The sequence below is a fragment of the Larus michahellis genome, chromosome 4 (assembly GCF_964199755.1).
Source record: "Larus michahellis chromosome 4, bLarMic1.1, whole genome shotgun sequence".
Classification (NCBI taxonomy): Eukaryota; Metazoa; Chordata; class Aves; order Charadriiformes; family Laridae; genus Larus; species Larus michahellis.
Genome location: NC_133899.1, coordinates 11959042 through 11981706, shown reverse-complemented (window position 1 = coordinate 11981706; position 22665 = coordinate 11959042). Strand labels below are relative to the sequence as shown.

The 22665-nt window shown below is 38.1% G+C and overlaps 1 protein-coding gene across 6 annotated transcripts in view; it reads right to left on the bottom strand.

Annotated features, from left to right (window-relative positions):
- Positions 1–886: 886 nt before the first annotated feature.
- CEP89 (centrosomal protein 89) overlaps positions 887–22665 on the bottom strand; it is a 37013-nt gene continuing 15234 nt past the window's right edge. For 5 of the 6 annotated variants that reach the window (XM_074582977.1, XM_074582972.1, XM_074582973.1 and 2 more), the window contains 6 exons: positions 22356–22536; positions 21260–21427; positions 20408–20549; positions 17531–17620; positions 8397–8566; positions 887–3213 (listed from right to left, as the gene is read on the bottom strand). In XM_074582977.1, the coding sequence (XP_074439078.1) occupies positions 2979–3213; positions 8397–8566; positions 17531–17620; positions 20408–20549; positions 21260–21427; positions 22356–22536 (986 nt within the window). In that variant the 3' untranslated portion in view covers positions 887–2978. Of the gene's footprint in view, positions 3214–8396; positions 8567–15043; positions 15484–17530; positions 17621–20407; positions 20550–21259; positions 21428–22355; positions 22537–22665 lie in introns of those variants that run through there. The other variant, XM_074582974.1, reaches the window with a different exon arrangement.

Here is a 22665-nt window from a genome sequence, read left to right as displayed (position 1 = left end):
TAAATGTCGACAGATCATTAGCTTTCTTGCAGTTTAGCAGCATTGCTTTTTTGTGTTGTAGTCCCAAGGAGTGGAAACAAATTGGTCAATGGCTGCTATTGTATAATATTAGGGCTAGGGAGTTAAAAAAACAATTGTAGTGGGGGAAGTCATCTTTCAGTCTGGAGAAAAGGTAAGATAACCAGATCCTAGCAGTTAACTGGGTGTCAACTGCAGCTGTGTTTAAAATCGGTGGTCTGCAATAAACATTATTTCCTGTACTTTTGTACATAGAAACATACAAACCCCAAGTGTTTTAATGCAAGATGAAAAACATACAGAGCCTAAGATTTATCCTTAATCTGAAAGATTTAAGGGAAAACCAGTTCTTTTAGCTGTTCATAAAGTAGAAAACTAATTTCTTTCCTAACTGTCTGAAGGAATTGGAGAGAAGCACCTGTCTAAACATTAATTCTATTTGTACAATACTTGACACTCTTGCAAATGTGTTTACTTTTGTTAAACTGAAACAATTCCAGGATCTTACTGTCTAAGAATGTCAACTGGGTGATATGTACCTATGTATTTAAAATATCTTTAAACAGGATTTTTTGGTAGGCCAAAAAAGCGGTTCTGAGCCACAAAAGGACTTTTCCTCCATGGGACAACACGTTTTCTTGCAAATGCTGTGGAAACTGAGTATGTATAATCTCCCAGGGATCTGATTAAATGTTAGCTCATTTGAAGGTTAACCTAATGTTTTAATGACAGGCAAATGAAAAAGGAATTACAGCGCTTCTGAAGGCAGAGTTGGTGTTGCTGTCAAGGTGCTGTCCTGGGAACCACGTGTTAAAACCTGCTCTGAAATGAGAGCTGAGAAAATGGAAAGGGGATGTGGCAGAGGTGTAATTCCAAGACGTTCCCGGTTTACTGGAGTGGAAGAACAGTTAAGCCAATACTGAGAGAATTTTGAAAATCTCACTTCTGTTCCTAAGGAATTACCGATATAATAGTTCTTTTTTTTCCCCTGTGAAGTTGTTTAGTTTTACAAAATCTTGAGACATATTCAAAAGGGCAATTAAAAACAGATTAGAAGAATATGTAAATAATTTACATAATCAGTTCCAAGGTTTTATTTGCATACTTAGAGATGCTTATCTTGAAAAATATTACATAACATACTTAACTTTCAAAACCCACCTTCAAAGTCATGAAAATCGATGTGGGTACAGCCGTGTTTGATGATCTTTCAGGCTCATGGTGAGCATTTGTGCAGACAGGAGCTGGTGTGGAAATCAGAGGAGTGTGTATGTCTATATTGTCTATATACGACTTGCCTGAAGAGGTACTTCAGACCTATTTCAAATTAGATTTTTCAAATTCAAGGAAGACAGCGATGGGTCTGGTGTAGCAACACACCATCCCCGCCTTTCCCCCCTGAAAGTCCAGCAAAACCTCCCTGACAACTTCACCTACTGCGTTATTTAAGACTGTGCTTAAAAAACAGTTTCTGATGTTTTAGTTGTTATTTTGAGTCCTTGAGTCCCTCTTGTTAACTGCCTGGGAGGAGACCACACCTTAGTGGTGCTGGTTTTGTTAGTCAGAGTCTTAACGAGGTGTGTTGAAGCCTTATCTTGATGAGCTGCTAAAGTTGTTGCACTCATTCCCAGCAAAGGAAAGTAATTAAAGTCCATATTAAAATTCCACCGACTGTAGGACTTGTATATATTTGACTCTAGCTACCTTGGTGTCTTGTCTCTCATCAGGGTGGTGGCTGAGTGCACGAAGATTGTGCGAGCAGCACCAAAAACCAGGGTGGGAGGGGAGATGCTCTCCCCGCCTTCTCCTAAATAACCCTGTTCTGCCCAGTTGTGGCCTCACCCTGAAGGAAAACGCCTCAGGGAAGCAGGAAACCTTCTAGACAAGAATAGTATGTGTTCTTTTGGGGATTTAACTTGGTTTTCTACTCTTTTTGTTAACTTTGATCAAAGACACTGAGATTCTTCATTATTTCTAATATTATACAACTCCAATAGTTAAAGGCTCTTCTGTATTGTTAAAAGTTTTCTGGTACCATTTAGATTTTGTTTTGCAAATGAAGCCAAGTCAATCTATGCCAATCCAAAATAAAGTCATTTCATACCAATACATACTACTCCAACGTTGATGTGCAATATTGTGAAAAATCAACAATTATGAAATTCCTTGTGTCATCACAATGCAAAAGCTGTCAGTGCTGCAGAGAATGCTTCGCTGGGGAAAAAAAGTTACTGAATCTCCATGGGATGGAGAAGAGGGTCTGGAGGAGGGCTGCCTCCTCTGCGGGCATCTCCTGCCTGTATAGTGGGGACTTGACGCTGGGGCTCCTGCAGATCTACTTCGTGGGCGGTCCAGGCACCACCAGTCCCTGTGAGGATGTGTCTGTCTCTGTCTCGGCTGCTTCACGGTCAGATTCTCTGTCCTTGAGATGACAAGATCTTTGGCAGATGATCTAGTATAAGGACATCTCAGGATGTCAAGATGCTTCATCACCAGATTTATTTGGTGATTTATTTGGTGATTTGGGGAGAATTTATTGAAATGTGTCCTTGAAATTAAAACTTATATAATAGAGACACATTATTTACCATGTTGCAGGGTTTCTGTGTCACTTTTCACTCATTTTGTGGCAAGGTATGTCTCTGTGCCAGAACGCAAGCTTACCAATTTTCTATGTTGTTAACTGGATACTTGTCTTTTATGTTAACTTAGAGCCGTACCACGTTTTGCCCTTATAAGGAATAGCCTTTTCTTCAAAACAACAAAGTCATGTTTTAGGCTAGATTTACACTATTGATGGTACAGCTGGGGAATATGCTGTTGTCATTCTGATGACACTAAAAGTACAGTCGTTTTGAAGAGGGTAAATGTTCCATTACATCTTGCATTGTTGAAAAAGTAAAATTAAGGCACTGAGCTCTCTTTCTTGGATGAGATGTGTAACACCATCTTGATTCTTATCACTGAGATTCTTGAATTTCATTTTTAGTAGGGGATGAAGGTTTCACATCACAGTAGCTAAAATCATGTCCGTAGACTAGGCCCTTCTGAGAGCTTTCATCTGAGTGTGGCTCATGAACTGTGACAGGGCTCCACATGCTGTTCTTCCCTAGGGATTTATGTAAGAGTTCTCTCATTCTCCTGTTTTCTTTGGATGTGGATTCCCAAATGATTTCAAGTTCCCCTTCCACTTTCCTAGAAAAAAAATGATGAGAAATCCTAATTTTAAAAACACATTTCAGCAGTACATAATTACAGTGTGTGGACAAGAAAATTACAAACTGCATGTATTTAGATGCTTGAAATGATCTGATTGAATTTCTTTCTTCCTTTGTTTTTAAAAAAAACTAACTGGCCAGAGCAGGTGCAGCTTGGCTCCCTGGGATAAATTGGAGGATCAAGTCCCCACCCAAGAGCGGTGTGTGTGAAGTCCAGCTGTGGTGGCTCCGCTGTCCCCTGGATGGGCATTGGCGGTGGCCACGCTCCTGGTGCCCGAGCCAGGCCGTGGGTGACACAGAGCCTTTCTGCGGGGGCTCTGCATCTCCCCACCCCTCCACCCCCCCAGCAACTAAAAATGCCCGACGGAAGCAAGCGCCAGACGCTGCGCTGAGCCAGCGCCTCTCCAGGGAGGGCAAATGGAATGGTGTAAATGGCTGGGGGCTCTGGGGGTGAGGAAAGATAGTGAAGGACAGTCCTTAAGGCATTATAACTTTTTGGGCCCATTTCTCTAACTGCCCAAGCATAAGTGAATGAATTATTTAATATTCTGCACAAGAAAAAGGTTATTTTTCAAATGTGGCAGTTAACATCATTTAATAATGTAGTGTATTTCAGCAACAGACTTCTTAATAAGTTTTATTTGGTTAAGGTTAAGCTCTTGGGTTTCCTCTGCCTCGCTTCTAGTATATGTCAAAATATAATCGGAAAACCAAGTGGAAAGGAAAGCTATCGCATAGAAAATGAGCACACAAATCTTAACGGCATAGACTTTTCTAACACAGTCGCTTCAAGCCACTACCAGCAGCCCTTGACAGAGCCAGCCCTTTACAGAAATTCTGCCGAATACCAGGTTCTAAAAATGAGAAACAAATACATGCAAAACAGAAATGCATTGGGATTATGGGCAGCTGCCAGGCTATGTTTCTGGCAAAAGGTGTACACTAGAAAATGCATAATCAGTATCTCCTAGAGAGCCCTCTGTGATCCCCAACACTGAGAATGAAGTGGTAGAAGTGGCCCAGGCCGCACTAGCTTGTGTGGTGTTTCACCTTATGACTGGATATAGATGGAAGATGGAAAAAAAACCCACCTTCTTGAGAAGGCCTTGAGATTATCCTTGTATATGTTGCTCAGAACGAACTTTTGGTAGTGGAAGAGATCATTAACTATTAAGAATGGAATTAAAGCAAAAGAAGGCAGGTGAAAGCAGTACAGTTGCTAAAAGTATTAAACTTGTTTCTCACAAACGTAGGCTGTTGTTACTTAAATGAGTAAAAATAAAAATGCCATTCAACCCCTAAGCTAGCCAAAACGTAAGGTTTTACATCTTATTGAGAATAAGCAGAAGGCCAGTGCTGTGCTGATGGTCGAGGCTGAAAAAGTTAACAGAAGCAGATTGTGAAAGCAGTTCATTCTTTACAAAAGACAGGGCTTTCTGCCCTCACTGAACTAAATTAATTCAGCCATAATCTCAGAATGGCTCAAGAATTAATTTTCAGCTATCCTGTAACAGTTCACTTAAATGCTCCTTATTACAAAGATCAACAATTTTTATGGTGGTTATGATTTTCTCTGTTGCCTTACAGGTGATAGCTCCTCTCCCTTGCCCGTGTGTGGCTGCGACTGTTGACCCTCTTCTGAGGACAGTCCAAGGCAGCTTCGTTACTAAGGCCTCCCGCAGCAGCTGTAACTATCCCCAAGTACTGTTCCTCTGCAGAAGACTTATGAACTGCACAGTGACCTAGAAAACTCATACAGGTAAGTGTCCTGTCAAATAAGACCTGAGGCATTTATGAACCTAGTTTTCTACCCTAGAACCACGTTAGCAACTTTATATCTGAAATGTGCCATGCATTTCATTTAAGGAAAGGGATGCAATAATGATGACTCACAAGATCGTAAACAATAAAAACATCATTATGATTATCAGCTTGAAAAATAAAACATGATACTGCTTTCTCATCAGTTGCTTTAGGCGAAAGGTTGCTGTGAATTTCCAATATTCTCTAGCAAAGGCTGTAATTATTGAGAAGGCTCTACACCAGCTTCCAGTAAGGTAAAATTTGCGTATCTTTAGAAGCTTTAAAAGCTTTCATTTATCAAAAGAACAATTATACCTTTATGCATTTCCATTTGAAAACCAAGTGGAAAAAATCTGTTCCCTTGGACGCAATGAGTAAGGGTTGCAACCCCTGATTTCAGTCATCAGGTGAAACGTGATGCAGGAGGGGAGAAAGTTTCAAAGGGAAGTCCCCTTCGTTACGTTTTATGAAGCCCATGTTAGTTTAGATGCAGCCTTGTTAAAAACAGAATGATGAGAGAAGCAGCAAAAATGAGGACGCACACAAATGTCACGACTGTCTAAAGGAAGGTGACATCTGCACCCGCTGTGAGGGCAGCAGCTCCCCTCCGGGCACGTGGCGGGGGGGTGGCCCTGTGTCGGAGGGTCCCCCCTCGTCCTGCTCAGACCAATAACAGGGGCTGCTCATCTCCCATGCAGCGTCTTGCTGAAGGATCTGTGCCTGAAGTGGTATCTTCCCTGGCTTTACAAGAAAACTTACCACCACCAATAGATCCGGTAAACGTTTATGGTAAAGAATGTCATGGCAGTAGCTAGGTCAGAGCTGGTGTGGTTTCCTGACTCCACTATTACAAAACCAAATGCAAAAGCAACTACATGGAAAAGTTTTCTGTCTTCACCTACTCGCAGTGCATTTAACTAGACTGACAGTGGTCAGTGCCTTTAAAATAGCTTAATTTGGTTTATAGTCTTCCTAAAGAGAAATTGAAATTTTAATAAAATACAGATCAGCTATGCAAATAGTCGGCATACCTTCAGCTAGATTTTAAGTTAAACTGGCTTTCCTGCTTGAAATGTGGTTTGCTACTTTGATTTTCATTACTTAAAACACTGAAATTAGACAATCTAATATAAAATACATTTATTGGATGTGCTTACCTTAATGTTTATGCAGGTAATTTGAATTGAAACATTATCAGCTAGACAGTTTTCTGGACTATAAATTGACACTGTAAACAGAGCTACTGGAAATAAATGTAATTGTTTGGTACTGTCCTGGCACTAGTGACTCTGGCTGCCAAGCAACAGCTGACTAGCAACATCTAACCGACAAATAATTTCCCCTTCCTTCCTCCTGTGACTGTGTGTAGAGAGAAAATAATAAGGCTTATAAAATCAGACATACGTGAAGCTGACCAAAATAGGTGTTTCATCTCTGGCAGATAGGCATAACAGAGTACATATGTACTTGGGTTACCTTGGGAAACTCCGTTACGTACCACAATACTTGAGGTGAATAAAGGAACATGAGAAAACTAGTTTTATATGAACAGTATCAGCTATGATGTTACTTGGTTTTATTGATTTTTGTTTTATAAGAATAAAAACATATTCTTTCTTATATAGGTGTAGAATTCAGGTGACTTCTCAGTGATATTTAATTTTTTTAAATATAGCTTTTAATATAGTTATCAAAAGAAAATAGCTGATGATGAACCAAAATACAACTTGAAAGACGAACACAAACTTTAACTTTCGGAGTTCCTTATATTATGTAATGCGTTTGTTATATTATACTCTCTAATATAAAGGCTGTTAAGGTTTAACTACCACCAGAAAAAGACCGTCACCAACTACACTGTTCATTAATATCAGAGACTGCAGAAATACAAGACGTTTGTGCGGTTCATCTTGAACTTGTTTCCATAAATCACTTTTCTTCACCATCATATTGTTAAATGGTGTAGTTCCAGGGGCAGATCTTGCTTCTTAAAAGTTAGCTGCCAAGTATTAATTTTGTGTGCTTACTGAAGAAAAATGAGTCAATTCAGACTGAAGAGGAAAAAGTGATTTCATGTAACTTCTGTATGGAAAGTGTAATTAATTATCTGACACAGCTGTATTACATCATCTCATTTACCTACTTTGGGGTCAGAAAGGTAAATTTTGCATGATCCACAGATCTGAACTATGCTCTAGTCTACACTGAAAAAAACTTCTTTATTTCACTAGCTATTCTCTGCTATAAAATACTGCAACATGAGCCCAAACGTATGAAAGGCACTTAATTAGTGAGAAAATCCTAACTAACTACTTCCAGAAAGATGTGGAATAGTCAAATTACTGTTTTCACATGCAAATTTTAGAGATTAGTGGCATGTTCATTGTACAGCTCCCAGCTACTCACACCTGTTTATGGAATCACAGAGTTGCCTAGGTTGGAAATAGCACTCAACATAGTTTAAAGCATAGTTGATAAATATAGTTTAATAGCACTCTATAAAGTAATTGAGGGGAACTGTGCTGATATAACTTAGATGATGCCAAGCCCTGTTTTTAATATTGTCTCTAAATCTTTTACTTCACAATGGCAGAGGTGACTTGCAAAATGACAGCTTGGTTACCTCTCTTTGGTTGTAAAAAGCTTTTCCTGTATGCTGATAATATGAACGTGCTGTGCAGCTTTCCGCTACCAGAGGGGAAAAATAACTTTAACGAGCTCTATATTAAAAGGATATTTAAACACTGACAGTCATAATCTTGTATAAATACGTTAAATTATCTTTTTGTCTTTTTATTCTGCATGTCACCAATCTATGTCACTTATTAACAGAACAATAAGGCAGATTGAAAAGGAAACCCATCATATGCGTACTCGTTAGATCCCTTTAATTTCCTACTATTCTGAGAACTCTTAAGGGTTGTGGAGGAGAAAGTGTTCAGCCTTTAGCAGAAAATACTACTAAATAATTAACATATATCTTGATGATTTATAGACACCCCCCCAAATCATCAAAGACTAGGCTCAGATTGATTTTTTTTTTCTTAAGAAGAAGTCTTAAGAACAGCAGTATTCATCCAGAATAAATTCCTCCTTCAAAAGGTCTTTCTTGGAGCTGGGAAGGAGGGAATTAAGAGGAGCATTTTCAGTATAGCTAAAACATGAGTGAGAAAAGACACCCAGAATGCACTGTGTGAGGATCTGATGAAGAGCAAGAGCTCACAGCTCTGTGCGGTTGCCTCTCACCCCCACTTTCACCGTCAGGTCTAATCGGATCCCTTCAGCTCGTGCTCATTTACCCCTTCCTGCTGCCGGGGCTGCCTGACTTACCCCTTCCTGCTGCCGGGGCTGCCTTACCTCTTCTGCTGCAGCGCTTCATCCAGGGTTTCCTGCCTGTCCTGCAGCAGACGCTGGAGGTGCTTCATTTCTTGCTGGTACTGAGCCATCTTCCCAGCAAATTCTTTCTCCTGCTCAGTCATTTTGAGACTGATATCTCCAAGCTTCCCAGCTGCTTTCTTTTTATATACCTGTAAGAGTTAAAGATAATAGGAGAAATAAGGACAACTCATTACCAACAAAAGAAACAGCTAGAGATACTAATTTTCAGTTTGATCTTTACATCAGTGATGCCTTGCTTAAATATGTCAGGTAGGTTGCATTATGGTGTTTGGGGTTTTTTTTTTACCTATTTGTTAATTTGAAGGTATTACACTTATGCTTTGTTCTGCATATGAAACTAGTGTGTACAGTGTATACCATACAGTATGTTTGTCTTGAGAGAGAAAAGAATTGGCTGCAAAAAAAAGTGTTTCTTTTCCAAGATGCAAAGCTGCACTTCCCAGCACATTGCTCACCACGTTGCTTGTCCAAGTCATATTTATCAATGCATATCATGAAAAAGTGTTTGTGTTATGTTAGTTGTTTAATCTTAATACAAAGATGAAGAAAAGAGTAGCTTCATGTTGTAAAATAACTTGCTACTTCACATAACAGTTCCTTCAGTGAAGCGCAAGTGACTTTTTTGCTTACTGGCAGTAATAACCAAATATATTTGTCTGGTCTCAAAAACAAGAAATCCTTTTTGAACAAAGTGATTTTGCTTTCTGAAATAACTTCCCCGTTAAATTGTCTAAGCACACAAGGAATTGAAAAATACGGCTTGTGTATTTTTACACATTTCTCCATGCTGCTGCTCTCGACAAAAACAAGTATTATCCACTATTAGGTTTTTTCTCATGATTACAAGGAGAATGCTCGAACTGCTATTGTATCTGCAAAATGCAATGTTTGATACAGGCTATAGGACAGAGTTTGGGGATAGAAGCACCTTCTTTAATAAAATTGTAAACTATTAAGTGAAGCTCTGAAAATACCGATATTTATGTTTCGCTAATGTAAAGTTTTATCTACTGTGTTTACCACCAAGGTTTCATCTTCATGAATCAAAGCAGAAAGAGTATGCCTTTTGGAGGAAGAAAAAAAAAAGGGGGGAGGGGGGCATTTTTATGTTATGTGCTGCAAGCTATATAATCCCCTTCACAAACTATTACAAGGTGTCATTTTGGAGTTTCATTTTCTGGAGGTACAGGATAGTGATAAACAGTAATATCTACCTCGAGCGTTAGTTACTCAGTATTTAAGGCTGAGTTCCATGCGTTTTTCCCCCAGCTTTTCCCTGTTAGTTCTAAGAAAAGAATGGGAAGCCTGCCAGTTAACCAGTCACATCACTCGACTTTTTAGATTTGTAACGCTGTGGGAGAACAGAGGTAACGACGTTCCTTTGAGAAGAGGGCGTGCAGAGCCAGCCTGGAGGAAGTGCAGAGCACAGGAAAACACCTGGACTTCTGCCTCTGTCGGTAAATGCCTGCTCCAGATCTGGACCCGGAAGATGAAATTCTCTCTTTAGGGCGGGTGCCTATAATTATTTCAGAGAACTAGAGAGAACTTCCTTTCTCTTTTGACACATAAAAGGATGATAAAGAAAGCAGCCAATGATATTGGTGAAATCCATTTTTTTATCTAGTGGGCATAGATTATCCAGCTTGTGGGAAGTGTGTGGCTGAAGCTGCACTGGGATGGCTCCAGCCTGTGGCTGCCCCTGTTGCCATGCCTGCTCTCCATTTGCCAGCTGGATTTGGCTCACTGCAAAATCAATGGGGCACAAAGGGCAAAAGTGCACCATTTTCTGACCCAATAATTGGGGCATGAAACTAGATATAAGGGCTGCAGAGTTCTGATCTTGCTCCTATGACTGTTATAACTAGGTCTATTTAAAACGCATAAGCTATCTCAGCAGAACCCCAGCAGGTCAGGTGAAGGGTGGCCAGCCTGCTCCGTGCCTGCTCCGTGGGGAGCCCAGCCTGCTCCGAGACGGCCCATGGGAGCTGCACCCGGTCGGGGTGTCTCTGGGCGCGTGGACACACGCAGCTGCTGGCGCTTGGAGATCCCTCACAGCAGGCTGCTACCTCTGACTTCTTCAGGACAAGCTCCTAGTAATTTTCTCTGAAGCGAAGCAGGTAGCAGTGAACAGACTGGTGGAGACAGCAGTTGTCAGGAAGAGGGTGATGGCGTGTAGCTGGAAGTGGTGATATTTTCCTCCAGAGCTGAGAAGGGTAGCCTGCCTGAGGTCACGGCGTCACAGGTACATAGTAAGTGGTGATATTTTCCTCTAGAGCTGAGAAGCGTAGCCTGCCTGAGGTCACGGCGTCACAGGTACATAGTAAGCACCCAAGATGGGGAATGATCACAGAGGCAGCAGCTGGTAATGAAGAGGATGTAATTTACACTCTTCTGAAGTAGTTTCAAGAAGGTGTACTCCTGGGTACTGTAATTCTTTTATTCATGTACTGAATAATAAACTGGAAATTGGAGAATTCTGGATAGAGAGCCAAGAAAACATTATTTCTACAAACACAGGCTGCTGGCCGTGATATATAGAATGATCTGGTCTCAAGATCCTTGTTGAGGCTACAAAGCTATTTTCTGTCAATCGTGTATTGTTTTTCTCCTCTCCTTTACCAGTAAAAATTAGTATTGTCTCTTCCAAAAGAGATCAAAGTACCATCTGAAGAAAACTGTCTCACCGTCTCTATAAAAAGTGTTATAATTCTGATCCTGACAGAATAGCCTTGTAACAGGAACCCGATGTAAGTCTTACTGAGTGCTATGGAACATTGCCAGTTGTCTCCCATAGCAACCAAAAACTTCTAAAATATGTTAATTAAGATCACAGACAATTATCTTCACAGCTGTGTAAAAAGTCATATACTGGGGGGGAGGTCCCTTTTTAGTAGTAGAGAAGGACAGTGCTTATACCTACAACCTTCCCAGGAAAACTGGGTGTGACAGAGGAAAAGGGACAGCCCATATATCCAGAAGTTTTAGTGACAGAATGTCTTTTGTCCAACACTATTGTGATGTTAACAGAAAAAACGTTTCCTCACAAAAACTAGATTTCTGGTCTGCTAAGGATTTGTTTCTGTTTCTTGAAAAGGATGTGTGCAAACTTTTAAATTGAAAAGCCAACAAAATGACAAAAACATTTGGCTGTAGTTGCGATGATACGTGCCACAATAAATAAGCTGCCTTATTTGCAGATTGATCTTGGCACACAGATGAAGGGTAAACAGATGGGAAATCAATTAAAACGGGAAAAGCTGTTTATGCCGGTGAAGCTTTAAAAATACATATCCGAAGGTATGAGGTGGTTGTGTGTGTACAAGACCTGCTTTGCAAAAAATAATCTACTATTAGATGAACAGAATTGACTTTCTCTTTTAGAAATGTAAGATAAAATTGACACAAGGAAAGGAAATCAAAATTTCTGTTACTTGGGTCTTACTTTATTCATGAGCACCATGAACATAAACCACTTTGCAAACTACTCCAATATTCTTAAATAAATTTTAAGCTGGAATTATCTTAAAATTTAATAGCTTGCCAGAGAATTCACTTTATATGGGATACTTCCTTATTCTTATCTTAGTCTAGTCTTTCACCTATTTTTTTCTTATTCAATTTCTTTAACTTATTTCTATCTTAATTCTCTTCTACTCTAAAGAGGAGCATGTTCCCCTATAGAACAGAACTTGCATAAGTGCAGGAGAAGCCTCGAGTTTACTCGTTTAATCTTCCACCTGGTTTTTGAACTTGTAGGTTGAACTCGTCAAATTTTAAAGATCAAGTGACTTGGTTTTACTACTTTTATGAAACATAGCACTGCTACAATAGTAGGACAGATTAATAACTTGAATATTGGGCGGTAGCATCAAGGAAACACTTTGTTCTTGTTACATTGCAGGTTTATCCTAAAAGGTGCAAAAGACTTAACCTGAAGTTTTAAAAGGTACTTAAATGTGCTAATGCTAGATGTTTACTCTTAAGTCCATTGCTTTATGACACGCCACCACTCACTGTCCTGGCAGAGACTGTCCAGCCTCCTCAAGCTCTACTAACAAAGTAACTTGCTAAACTTTCTGATATATGCAGTTTCTTCTACTTCACGGAGGTACAAGTAGATCTCAGATGTGGTAGGTTAAAACTTTGGACAAAAAAATAATCCATTAAAAACACATAAATGTAGTGATCATGTGCAACCTCTTACTTTACAGATTACACATCAATAGCAGCAATCAAATTAAATTTCTGTAGTTGTTATTGTACAACTGAAGGGTTGTTAAAAAACAAAACAAACAAAAACCAACCAAACACATAAACCTCCCCTAATTCCATTCCTCTTAGGAATCATAATTACGCAAAATCCTGCTGTAGAAAACATGACTCTTTAGTTTGTTGTGACAAATTTGAGGCTTTCACCTAACTCATCACTTTGGTATCTAGTTACTAATTTGGAATTTTCTACATACATTGTTAAGGTGATCATAGTTTCTCTGCGAACTATTTTGGCTACCAAGTGTAGTTCAGAGGGGCTTACTGTGGTCATTTGTTCTTACTCTGAAATTGTCAATCTATATTTATTATTTGGCATGGAGACCCCCAAAAATATTCTAGTGCTGTCTGTGCTTAAAAAATTTTCCTTTAGGATCTTTACCTGTGAGTGGTTGTTCTTTTGAGAAGGTTTAAGGAACCAATGCACAAAAACTATAATAATCATCCTTAAAGGATGATCCTTTTTCTCCACACAGGGGGAAAAAAAAAGTATATTTATATAACAAAATTATTATCAAATAGAGATTCAGAATCCAAGAAACAACTTGTTATAATCTGACTGCTTCTTTTTGACAGTGTGTCTAATTTAAAGATGAATTACACTTGCACTGAAGGAGAGGAAAAGGTGCCCGATGATGAACTGGAGTGCAAAATCTGTTGTCGGAGATTTACTATTCACAGTCGTAAGCCCAAAATCTTGGATTGTCTTCACAGAATTTGTGCTAGATGTTTGACTAAAATACTTCACACAGGAGCTGGATCTCCCTGCATTAGCTGTCCCTTTTGCCGCCATGAGACAGAGCTGAATGAAGATGAAATTGAAGGACTCCCCAGTGATACAAACATTATGTCCAAGCTCATATTAAAATACAAACCAGCACGGAATTCTGACCGTAAAGAAGTAGTTTTAACACCAAAAAACTTGCCTTCCTCAAGTTTTTCCCATGGATCACCAAACCGCTTAGTAATTACAATTACGGAGGTGCGAAGAGACCCCCCAAGGCCTCCTGGTCGCAGCAGCGCCTCAGATTATTACGCTGACCACAGCACTGAGTCCGTATCTCCAGGTTCTCCCCGTCAGCTGACCCGGGATCTCTTTTCAAAGCTATGCAGGCATGTACCCAGAATACTGGCATGGCTGCTTGTATTTCTTTACTTTAGTACCATTCCTCTTGGGATCTATTTACTCATGATTCAGAAAGTGACCCTAGGGATTGTGTGTCTAACTTTTGTTCCCTCCAGTCTGTTTGTCTGTCTCATGTTTGGCTTCTGCCATTGCCTCTGCCATTGCCTCTGCCACGGAGTTCGTGACGACTTTTCACAAAGCTGATAGACAGTGTTTTACCAACTGATAGATTTTTAACTGAATCATAAAACAACTTAATTGCAGACTTTAACCTTTATGGATTGTTAAAAATGTACAGTTTGACAAATATCTGTTTTTGTTAAAGCACAATAACTTGCGGGAATACTGGCAAAATGACAACAGGGCATTTTTGTGATTTTTTTTTTTTTTTCTTTTACTAAAAAGAGGGAGGTTACTATCGCCTGTTCCTTGAGTAACAAACAGTTTTAGACCACCATCTCATTAACTGTGAATAGAACAGATATTTGAAGAGTATTTATTATTTTATAAAAACCCAAGCCCACCCACACCCTGTTTTTATCAAATACGTTGTCACTGTTTTTAAAAACAGACTGAGATGAGAAATGCTCTGTGTATGACCCGTTTAAAAAAAAAAAAATGAAAGTCCCTACAAGCTAGTTCAGATTTGAGTCAGATCTTTTCTGATGCCAAAGTGAAATAAAGTTGCATTACATATTCTGCTCTACAATCAGATTATTCAGAAAAGTGTTGAGTTACGAGAATTATGACAGACATCTGTAGCTGAATCTTAAAGGGCCAATTAAAGAACAGTTTTTAAGTAAGCTTTAATATTTTTCATCATTTAGTATGCCTGAAAAATTATCTGAAATAAACCAAAGTATACCAAAGTAGAAATGAACTTAATTAATTTTAAAAATTAAAATACTAAAGTTTTGTTTCCTTGACATAATTCCTGCGCAAAAATGACTTACTTTTCTGAATATTTGTTTTCAACCTGTTTGATAGTGCTCTACTGTTATTTTCTGAATATCATATGGTTGTACTGATAAACATTTTGCACAGTGAGTGACATTTTATAAAGCTTGTTTACAGTAATTGCTAAATTTCAAACTAAAAATGGGTATTTATAAGAATCACTTTTAATTTGCTACGTAACTTAAGCATGCACTGTTTAAAATATGTAATAAAGCTGTGTATATAAATATCTACATGTTTTTTGGGTTTTATTTGAGCAAAAGCCTGTTACTTAGCTTTAAAGACTTTCACAGTAGTTCTGTTTAATAACAGATTTGCCAGATCTTCATTTATTTTGAGGTTTCTCAAGGAAAAACAAAAAACACAGGATTTTTTTTCATTTACTTTCTCCAAAAGAATTTACTAAAAGGAAGAACTCTGGACCAGAGACTGGATCCACTTTTACGCGCCAAGCACAAACGACCTGACTTCAGAGGGAAACAATCCGAAGGGAATGGAACTGCCAGCTTTTTGAACAACCCCTGTCTGTAGGGTACGCGCGGGTACTTCCAGTGAAGAATGGCCGGCCCACCCAGCCTCCCGTCCTTCCTCGCCCCAGATAACATTTGTGGCAATGTGAAAGAAGCCCCAGAGAATCTTTTGACACACACACGGTGCATCTGACCCGAAACGTAGGTTTGGATGAGCCTGTGCCTGCGGAGATACGAGGCAACGAATTCATCAAAAGGTAAATGTAAGATAGCTGGCTATGTCTAAAAAGCAGAAAATATAGACTCACATTGTAGGCATTTGCAAATAACTTAAGCTTGTATGCTAGAAGCTTTTCTCTCATCACAACCCGGGACTATATGCTGTAACACATATAATATGTATTTCTTATCTTGTATCTTGCTGAAATAGCTGAAGATGGCTAAAACCAATGTAAACCACCCTTTTCTAAGAAATAGTGTAACACGTTACCAATAGTTATACCACCCTTTCAGAAAAATGAGTGCATTTTAAATACTATTATCACTGTAGACAGATTACACCTAACTACCCCATCGTAGGTTTATTCTGTAACTTAGCGTACAGGGCAGTTACGTGATTTGTCATTCCCTGAAGCAGCTGATGGTAGTACTCCTCCAGCTGATGTAATCAGGCTAACGAGACCTCCAGCCTGTCTCATTCAACTAAGCAGGATGTATGTAATCTTGAAGTAAGCTGCGGGGCAGGTTTCATAGTTGTTAGAATTGTGCATGAACAGTGGAGGCAAACACGTCTTCCCAGGGAAGAATCCTTTTGCCTTTTCACATTCACCTGAATTTTTATCCTGCTTGAGGAACTGCATTATGTATTGGGATTAAAAAGTCTTGTGACTAAAAAGAACCAAAACTAAAAACTTGGCAATGTATTCAGATTTATGAAAATAGATTTTTATATATGTAAAACAAAAGAATCCTGTAACTTTACACAAATCACTGAAGAGACCAAATTAATAAAGTTATTATTTAGAAAAGTGGATTACCTGACTGGAGGTGTTTAAGAAATTAAGGTGCTTTCAGCAAAGAAATAAACGATACTAGCTTTTAGCAAAGTTCAATTAATACGATAACTAAGAAGTGTATGATATTTTAAGGTGCTTTGCGACTGTTTAGCCCTCTGGTTTACTGACGAAAAACAAAAAAGGTTTTGCAAGTAGATTAGTCTTACTTTTGCCAAATAGAAACAGCAATATTTAAGAACTTTATTTACAGGCTGTTTTTTCTAATTTCCATTAACAGTTGATGGGTTAAGAAGGATTTTTTTGTTTTATTTAGTTTTGCACTTAAAATCCACTGCATATAAATATTCTTAATTTTATGCAAGTCTCTTCTCTATCCCTTATAGTAGTCACAGATCTATTAAATTGCAGTAAATCTGTATTTAAGAATAGAAGACACTGTCTTGGTAGGAGAGATGTTTTCTAAATTTAGACAGACGCGAATGAGGGTGAAAAATGGCTAAAATTTTTTTATAGCTGTATTAGTATAATTAGAGAATTCTTTTATGGTAGTCTTTCGTGCATTTAGGTATTTTATGAAAGGTTCAAATTCTAGCTATTTTTCAGCTTACTGCTCTGTCCTTACAGCTATGATTTGGTTAATTTTCTTTGTTGCTAATTCTGGGCTGTTGATCCTTAGAAGGAAAGTGCAGAAGGAGCTGGGCTCTGTTAACAGAGTGGTGCACGTTTGTGTCACTTGATGCAGGAATAGCAGCGTACGACTTGACTGGAAATGTACAATGTATGGGGACTATGGATTTTGGTTGAAATGCACAAGCTTGACCTAGTACAAAACAGCTTTTGAAAGTAGCACGTATTACTTTCTATATATATAAACCAATATGCCAGATATCCTCCTTCCTGTTTTGAGTTTACAGTAAAAGCAATTACAGCAGTACCAAAGATGTTAAAACATAACATTTTCAAATATATTTCATGCTATACCCTGTTATACTGCAACTGCACACTCTGCTTTGTATTTGTTTAGACAGTTGTGAAGATAACCTACAACGTGTTCCCTAATTAGGCTAGACGTTTGAACGTCCTCTGAGTTTCTAAACCTCTTACCCTACAGCCATATGAAATATTATGCTTTTAAAAATCTCTTTATAAAAATAATCCACGTCTCATAAAAACACTGACACAGATTAAGTACTGACTTTTCTCATTAAAAACCAAAACGTTTTAGGTAATATTTAGCTTAGGAATACAGCTTACCTTCACTTTTTCTTCCAGTCTTCCTAAGCGTAGACTGCCTTCTACAATTTTGTTAAGAACACCATGATTCTCATTTTCCAAACATCTGGCCTGCAAACATATAGTATACATAACTAAATGTAATCGTTACTTTAGACAGGGCAGGCAAAATACATACATTGAAGAAAAAAGCTATTCTGTTTTGAGCTACAATAGCCTGAGAACCAAGATAGAAAAAGAATCCTGAAAATTATTTTCATAATGGCTACTTAATAATTTGTCAAGTGACTGCAAATACTACCTTACTAACAAAGTAATAACTTGAAAAGGTTTTATTCTGAAGGGATCATAGCTACTGATGTTGTAAACCCAACCAATCCTGCACATTCTTTGACAAACGCACGCATGTGTATTTAGGGATGCCGTTCCTATGCATGAGTCTCACCCTTCTGGGTCAGATTGAGTAGTCTGCTCCCAAAAGAGCCCTTGAAATTGGCCGGGGTTCAGACAAGGAATCTGACGTGTGGCTTATGAAATGCTTCTGTCTTTGTTTCCATCATTTCATAAGCACTATGTTCTCTCTCAAATATAAGAAGTAAACAAAACAAAAGCTGTATAAGCTGTAAACAACGAAATAATCTTAAAACTATAAGAGGTTTCAACTGTTAAATCCACTGGAAGCATTCAAGAGAGGAATAACAAGGTTTGGGGATCAGCACTGTCTGACCACCGTGAACTACCCGTATCACTCCAGAGGCATGTCTCCTTTCACAGCATGGCTGCAGTCTGTCACCATCGTGCTCAGTCAGGGACGTTTTGATTTACTGTCTGCTAGCTGAGGCATACAATCCCAGAGTCACTTTGACAGCTGCTAACTCAGGGTTACAGTTCAGCATCAGTGTTGCACTATTCAAATTGTTCTAAATAGATTTGTTGCTGCTGTTTTACTGGATTTATCGGTAAGCTGTCACTACTCCTGGAAACAGTAAATTTAAATCTATCCATTTGTTTTTGTGGAGATGGGTTACTACCCATTTTAATTTATTGTTTTAAAATCCTCATTAGGGAAGAATATAGGCTAGTTTCTTATTCTGTTCTCCCTGTTCTTCTGGATTAAATCTGCATAAAATGGATTTTAACACTTTAATTCAATTAGTTAATTAAAAAAGAATAAGGCTAGGGTACTAGCAGTAGCTGAACTGAGTAAATAAAGTTGACATTACTGAATTTTGAGGTGGGGGAACAGGAATACATTTTTAATTGTGTGTCATGCTCAGTAGTGGCTCTTCATAACCATTAGGGTCTGGCTCTAATTAATTTTTTTTTGTTTTCTAGGCCTTCCCATTAGTCAACCTCATCAGATTACCTAACTACAAGATACCTGCGGTCTTAACTTTCTGCCAAGGTGGGTTTTAAGTTCAGCGATTAAAAGTAGGAACAGGTTGTTCTGATTCAGCTCTACTAGGCAGCAAAGTAAACTGGATATTTAAAGGTTTTACTGATACTAGACTAGTAGAAAAGTTTGTCTCAGAGTACCTCTGCTGTCAGCCTAGACACAGTGAATTCATGAAAAAGAGCAAGATTTGCACGCTCGTTAGGATCTAAGCCACAAAATAGAGAAATAATGGATGGCAAGTAAGTATGTATCATCATCATACACACACACAAGGGAATGTGGCCCAAAAGGAAAAGAGAGATTCTGTTTTGCGTGACAGGACTGGCTTCTAATTGCTGGATCCATTTATACCTGTCTAAAGAAAAACAGGTGCAGGTTTCAGAAGGGAAAAATATGATGTCAAATACTGCACACTTGCAAAGACAGAGTTTACACTACCTTGTGGTGATTAAAGTTATATTAAGACATCTTCTGAAACAGTAGGCTTTTACTGCTAAAAGTGTTCTGAACATCTACGAGGGTATTATTAAGCCAAATGACACATCTTGTACTTCCAGGTGATTCTGTATCTCTGTAATATTTCTATGTGGTATGCTGAATATTTGAAAGTAGATATATGAGAGACTGAGAAATAAGAACCAGTTCCCCTAATGCCTAGGAGACGTTTACTGTGCCTAGTTTTCACAATCCTAAAGTTCAGTTTGCAGTGGACGAGGATTTGAGTTGGATGACTATAGTTCTTCTTCTAGAATTAGGAATTAACTGCTGTAGAATCTTTTTACCCAACACTGATGACCACCTTTGTCTACTACGTAAACAACAGAAGCAAAAGAAGCTTTATTTTAACAAAGTTTTGCAAAATGGTTTCTAGGACCAATTTGAAGACAGAGTAACAATATGTGAAGTTGAAATTGTGTCCAAGATCTTGTAAAGGAAATGAGTGTGCCCATAAGAAGTCCAGTAACTTCCATTCCAGACACTTCCCCTAAACAGAAGTTGTTCCAGAACTCTCAACCAGCCTGTCAAAATGACTGCTTGCCAAAAAGGAGCGGTAACGTGCGTGTACATTCATAGCAGCAGGTTCATACAGATCACTTCAAAGATATAGCTTACCTTTAGATTCAGAAACGCATATTAAAAATTTATGATTGCATGCTATTTTTCAATACATGTAGCTTCAACAATCGAAGCCAATCTCTAAAATCAGGTTACAAAATTCTTTTAAACTTGATATATACCATTGCAGGCCCTAAGGCTGATGTGAGTTAAGGCTTAATTATGTTATCTCCAGAAATTAGGGTACTTGCCTTTAACCACTCTTCTAGAAAATAATCTTTTGCTGCTCCTATCCTACTTGCAAAAGTCTATTTAAATAGCTAAATCCTTAAACTGAAATTTTAGTTTTCTTTTTTGACAATTCAATTTAACGGTAAGTTGTGCCAGTAGGATGATAACTGTGTGAAATATCAATTAAGTCATATTAATTATTTAAAGATAATTACCAAAAAAATAAGATGGTCACGTTCCTGAGCTATCTTCTCCACCAAACCAATAAGGTTTGTTAGATAGTGATGGGCTGCAACTTCTTTTTCCATTGCTTCTTCCAACTGCAGTTTCAGAAGACCTATTTTTTTCTTTAATCGTCTATAAAATTAACAGAAAAATTAAAATCTTCAGATTGGGAATTAATAATGGCATTAAGAGAACCTGCATTGCATATGCAAATCAATTTGTACAAGTATCAGTCAATCAAATTTACTGTTAAAGATGCAATGGCTCAAAATATTTGCAATGCCAAAAGTATCATTTCCCACTTTTGGGGACTGTTTTTCTTTACAGTATATTGTGTGAATAACAACAGTAACAATGATTCAAAAGAATAACTTGTGCAATGGCTACAAGCTCATATTTCTTAAGAAATGTAACAATAATATTGGTTTTACTTTTAAAAGTATTGTGAGCCCAACTCTGAACCACTTGGGTACACGAGAAGGTCTGCAAATAGTGTAATACCCCATTTTTCAGGTGAGTACACAAATGATAGTAGTTGCTATAGCTAACTACTAGCATTAAAGATATATTCTTCATTTGCACGTAGGCATAGAAAAGTGTGCATGAAAACATATAAAGCTTAGCAAAGCTCCTTGACAACCAGGCCTTCAGATGTCACAAAGATGTGTTAAGGAAATATGTTTTTTATAGGTAGGTAGGTTTTTATAGGTTATATATATATATGTTTTAATAGGTAGAAATTACACAATGTGGGATGTCAGACAATATTTTTACAGATATTTCTGCAGTTATTTTTAGACATACAAGTACTTCTATTTAAGAAAATGAGAATGTCATATGACCTGTTTGTCTTTTGTGTCAATTCCATCTCAGTTTCCAGGATCTTGTTGTCAGCCATGAAGTTATTTTTCTCTAAAAGCAGTTTCTTGTTGTGAGCTTGCAGAGATGCTATCTTTCCCATTAGATCTTCCACCTCGCAGCGCTTTTTCTCCTGCTCCTGTTGTAAATGGCTACAAAAACCAACAGTGTAGAAGAGGAGTCATGCCTAGATGCCTATGCCTACTTCACTTAAAAGCCAAGTCACAGTAAGATACCCATGTTGAAGGTATGAAAAAGATACGTCAAGAATGCTTAATGTTCAGTGGTGACATCAGAGAGAGGTATTACAATCTCATGACATATCAAATCATGAATGAAGGATAATACAGGCTACTCAAATAATCTGTCCTGACTGCACCCGAAACAGAATTTAAATTATAAAAATATCCTATATTTTCCAAATGTATTCCCTTCCTGATTTTTTTCAAAGAAATTACTAGCTGTGCCGAAAAACAAGGTCTGAGAACTTCTCAGGAAGGCACTGTACCAAGAAACAGTAACTTGCACTATCCTACGGCTTGAAAGCAAGCAAACTTACAGAACGCCTTTAGAAAAACATTACAGACTATGCTGCATGACAGCACTTTTGTGTTGTGCTGTTTCGTGTTATTTCCATATTGTAAAGACTGAAGAAACTTAGTATTTTTAGTTTAGAATTTCAGGATCCTTCAGACATTTCCCCAAAAATGGGAACAGAAGAATGAGAACGTTTTATATACAGTGTTCACAGAAGTAAACAGATTTGACAAAAGTGGTATTTTTAATGCCTCCTCGTCTACTATTTAAAAAGGTACATTTAGAAGTACGTACTCTATGGTAGAAATGCTTCTACCGATGTCTCTAGATCTGGGATTTCCTTCTGTAGTTTTAATTATCTATAAAAAGTGAGACAGGATTTTTGAAATATTTCTTTACCTTTCTTTGTACTTTGGTAGTTACCTTCCTAGATTACCGGCCTACCTTTCCACTCGCCTCCTACCTAGAGTGACGTGTGTGCAGCCCTGCTCATGTGAATGCTTTGCAGAATTGTTTTTCTGTGCACCATATGTAAACTCATACCTTTTTAAATCGTTCACCAAAGCAAAGTGCTCTTCTGCTGCTATTCTGCTATTCAGTTTGGCTTTCAGCTCTTCACAAGTAGAACGCAAAGCTTCCAACTGCTTGTGGTACTCTGCTATCTCTTCGTCTTGACTCTGTTTCTTACCTTCTAAGGTTATTATCTGTTTGGTCAATTTTGAAGCTTTTGGGAGAAGAAAAAAAAAAACACAAAACTGGGTACAGCAGAACTAATACAACCACTTAGTGGAACTCCAACTAAACCAGTAAATGTTGCTTCCTAGTTGTTCATGTAAATTTAAGCAGATTCAAA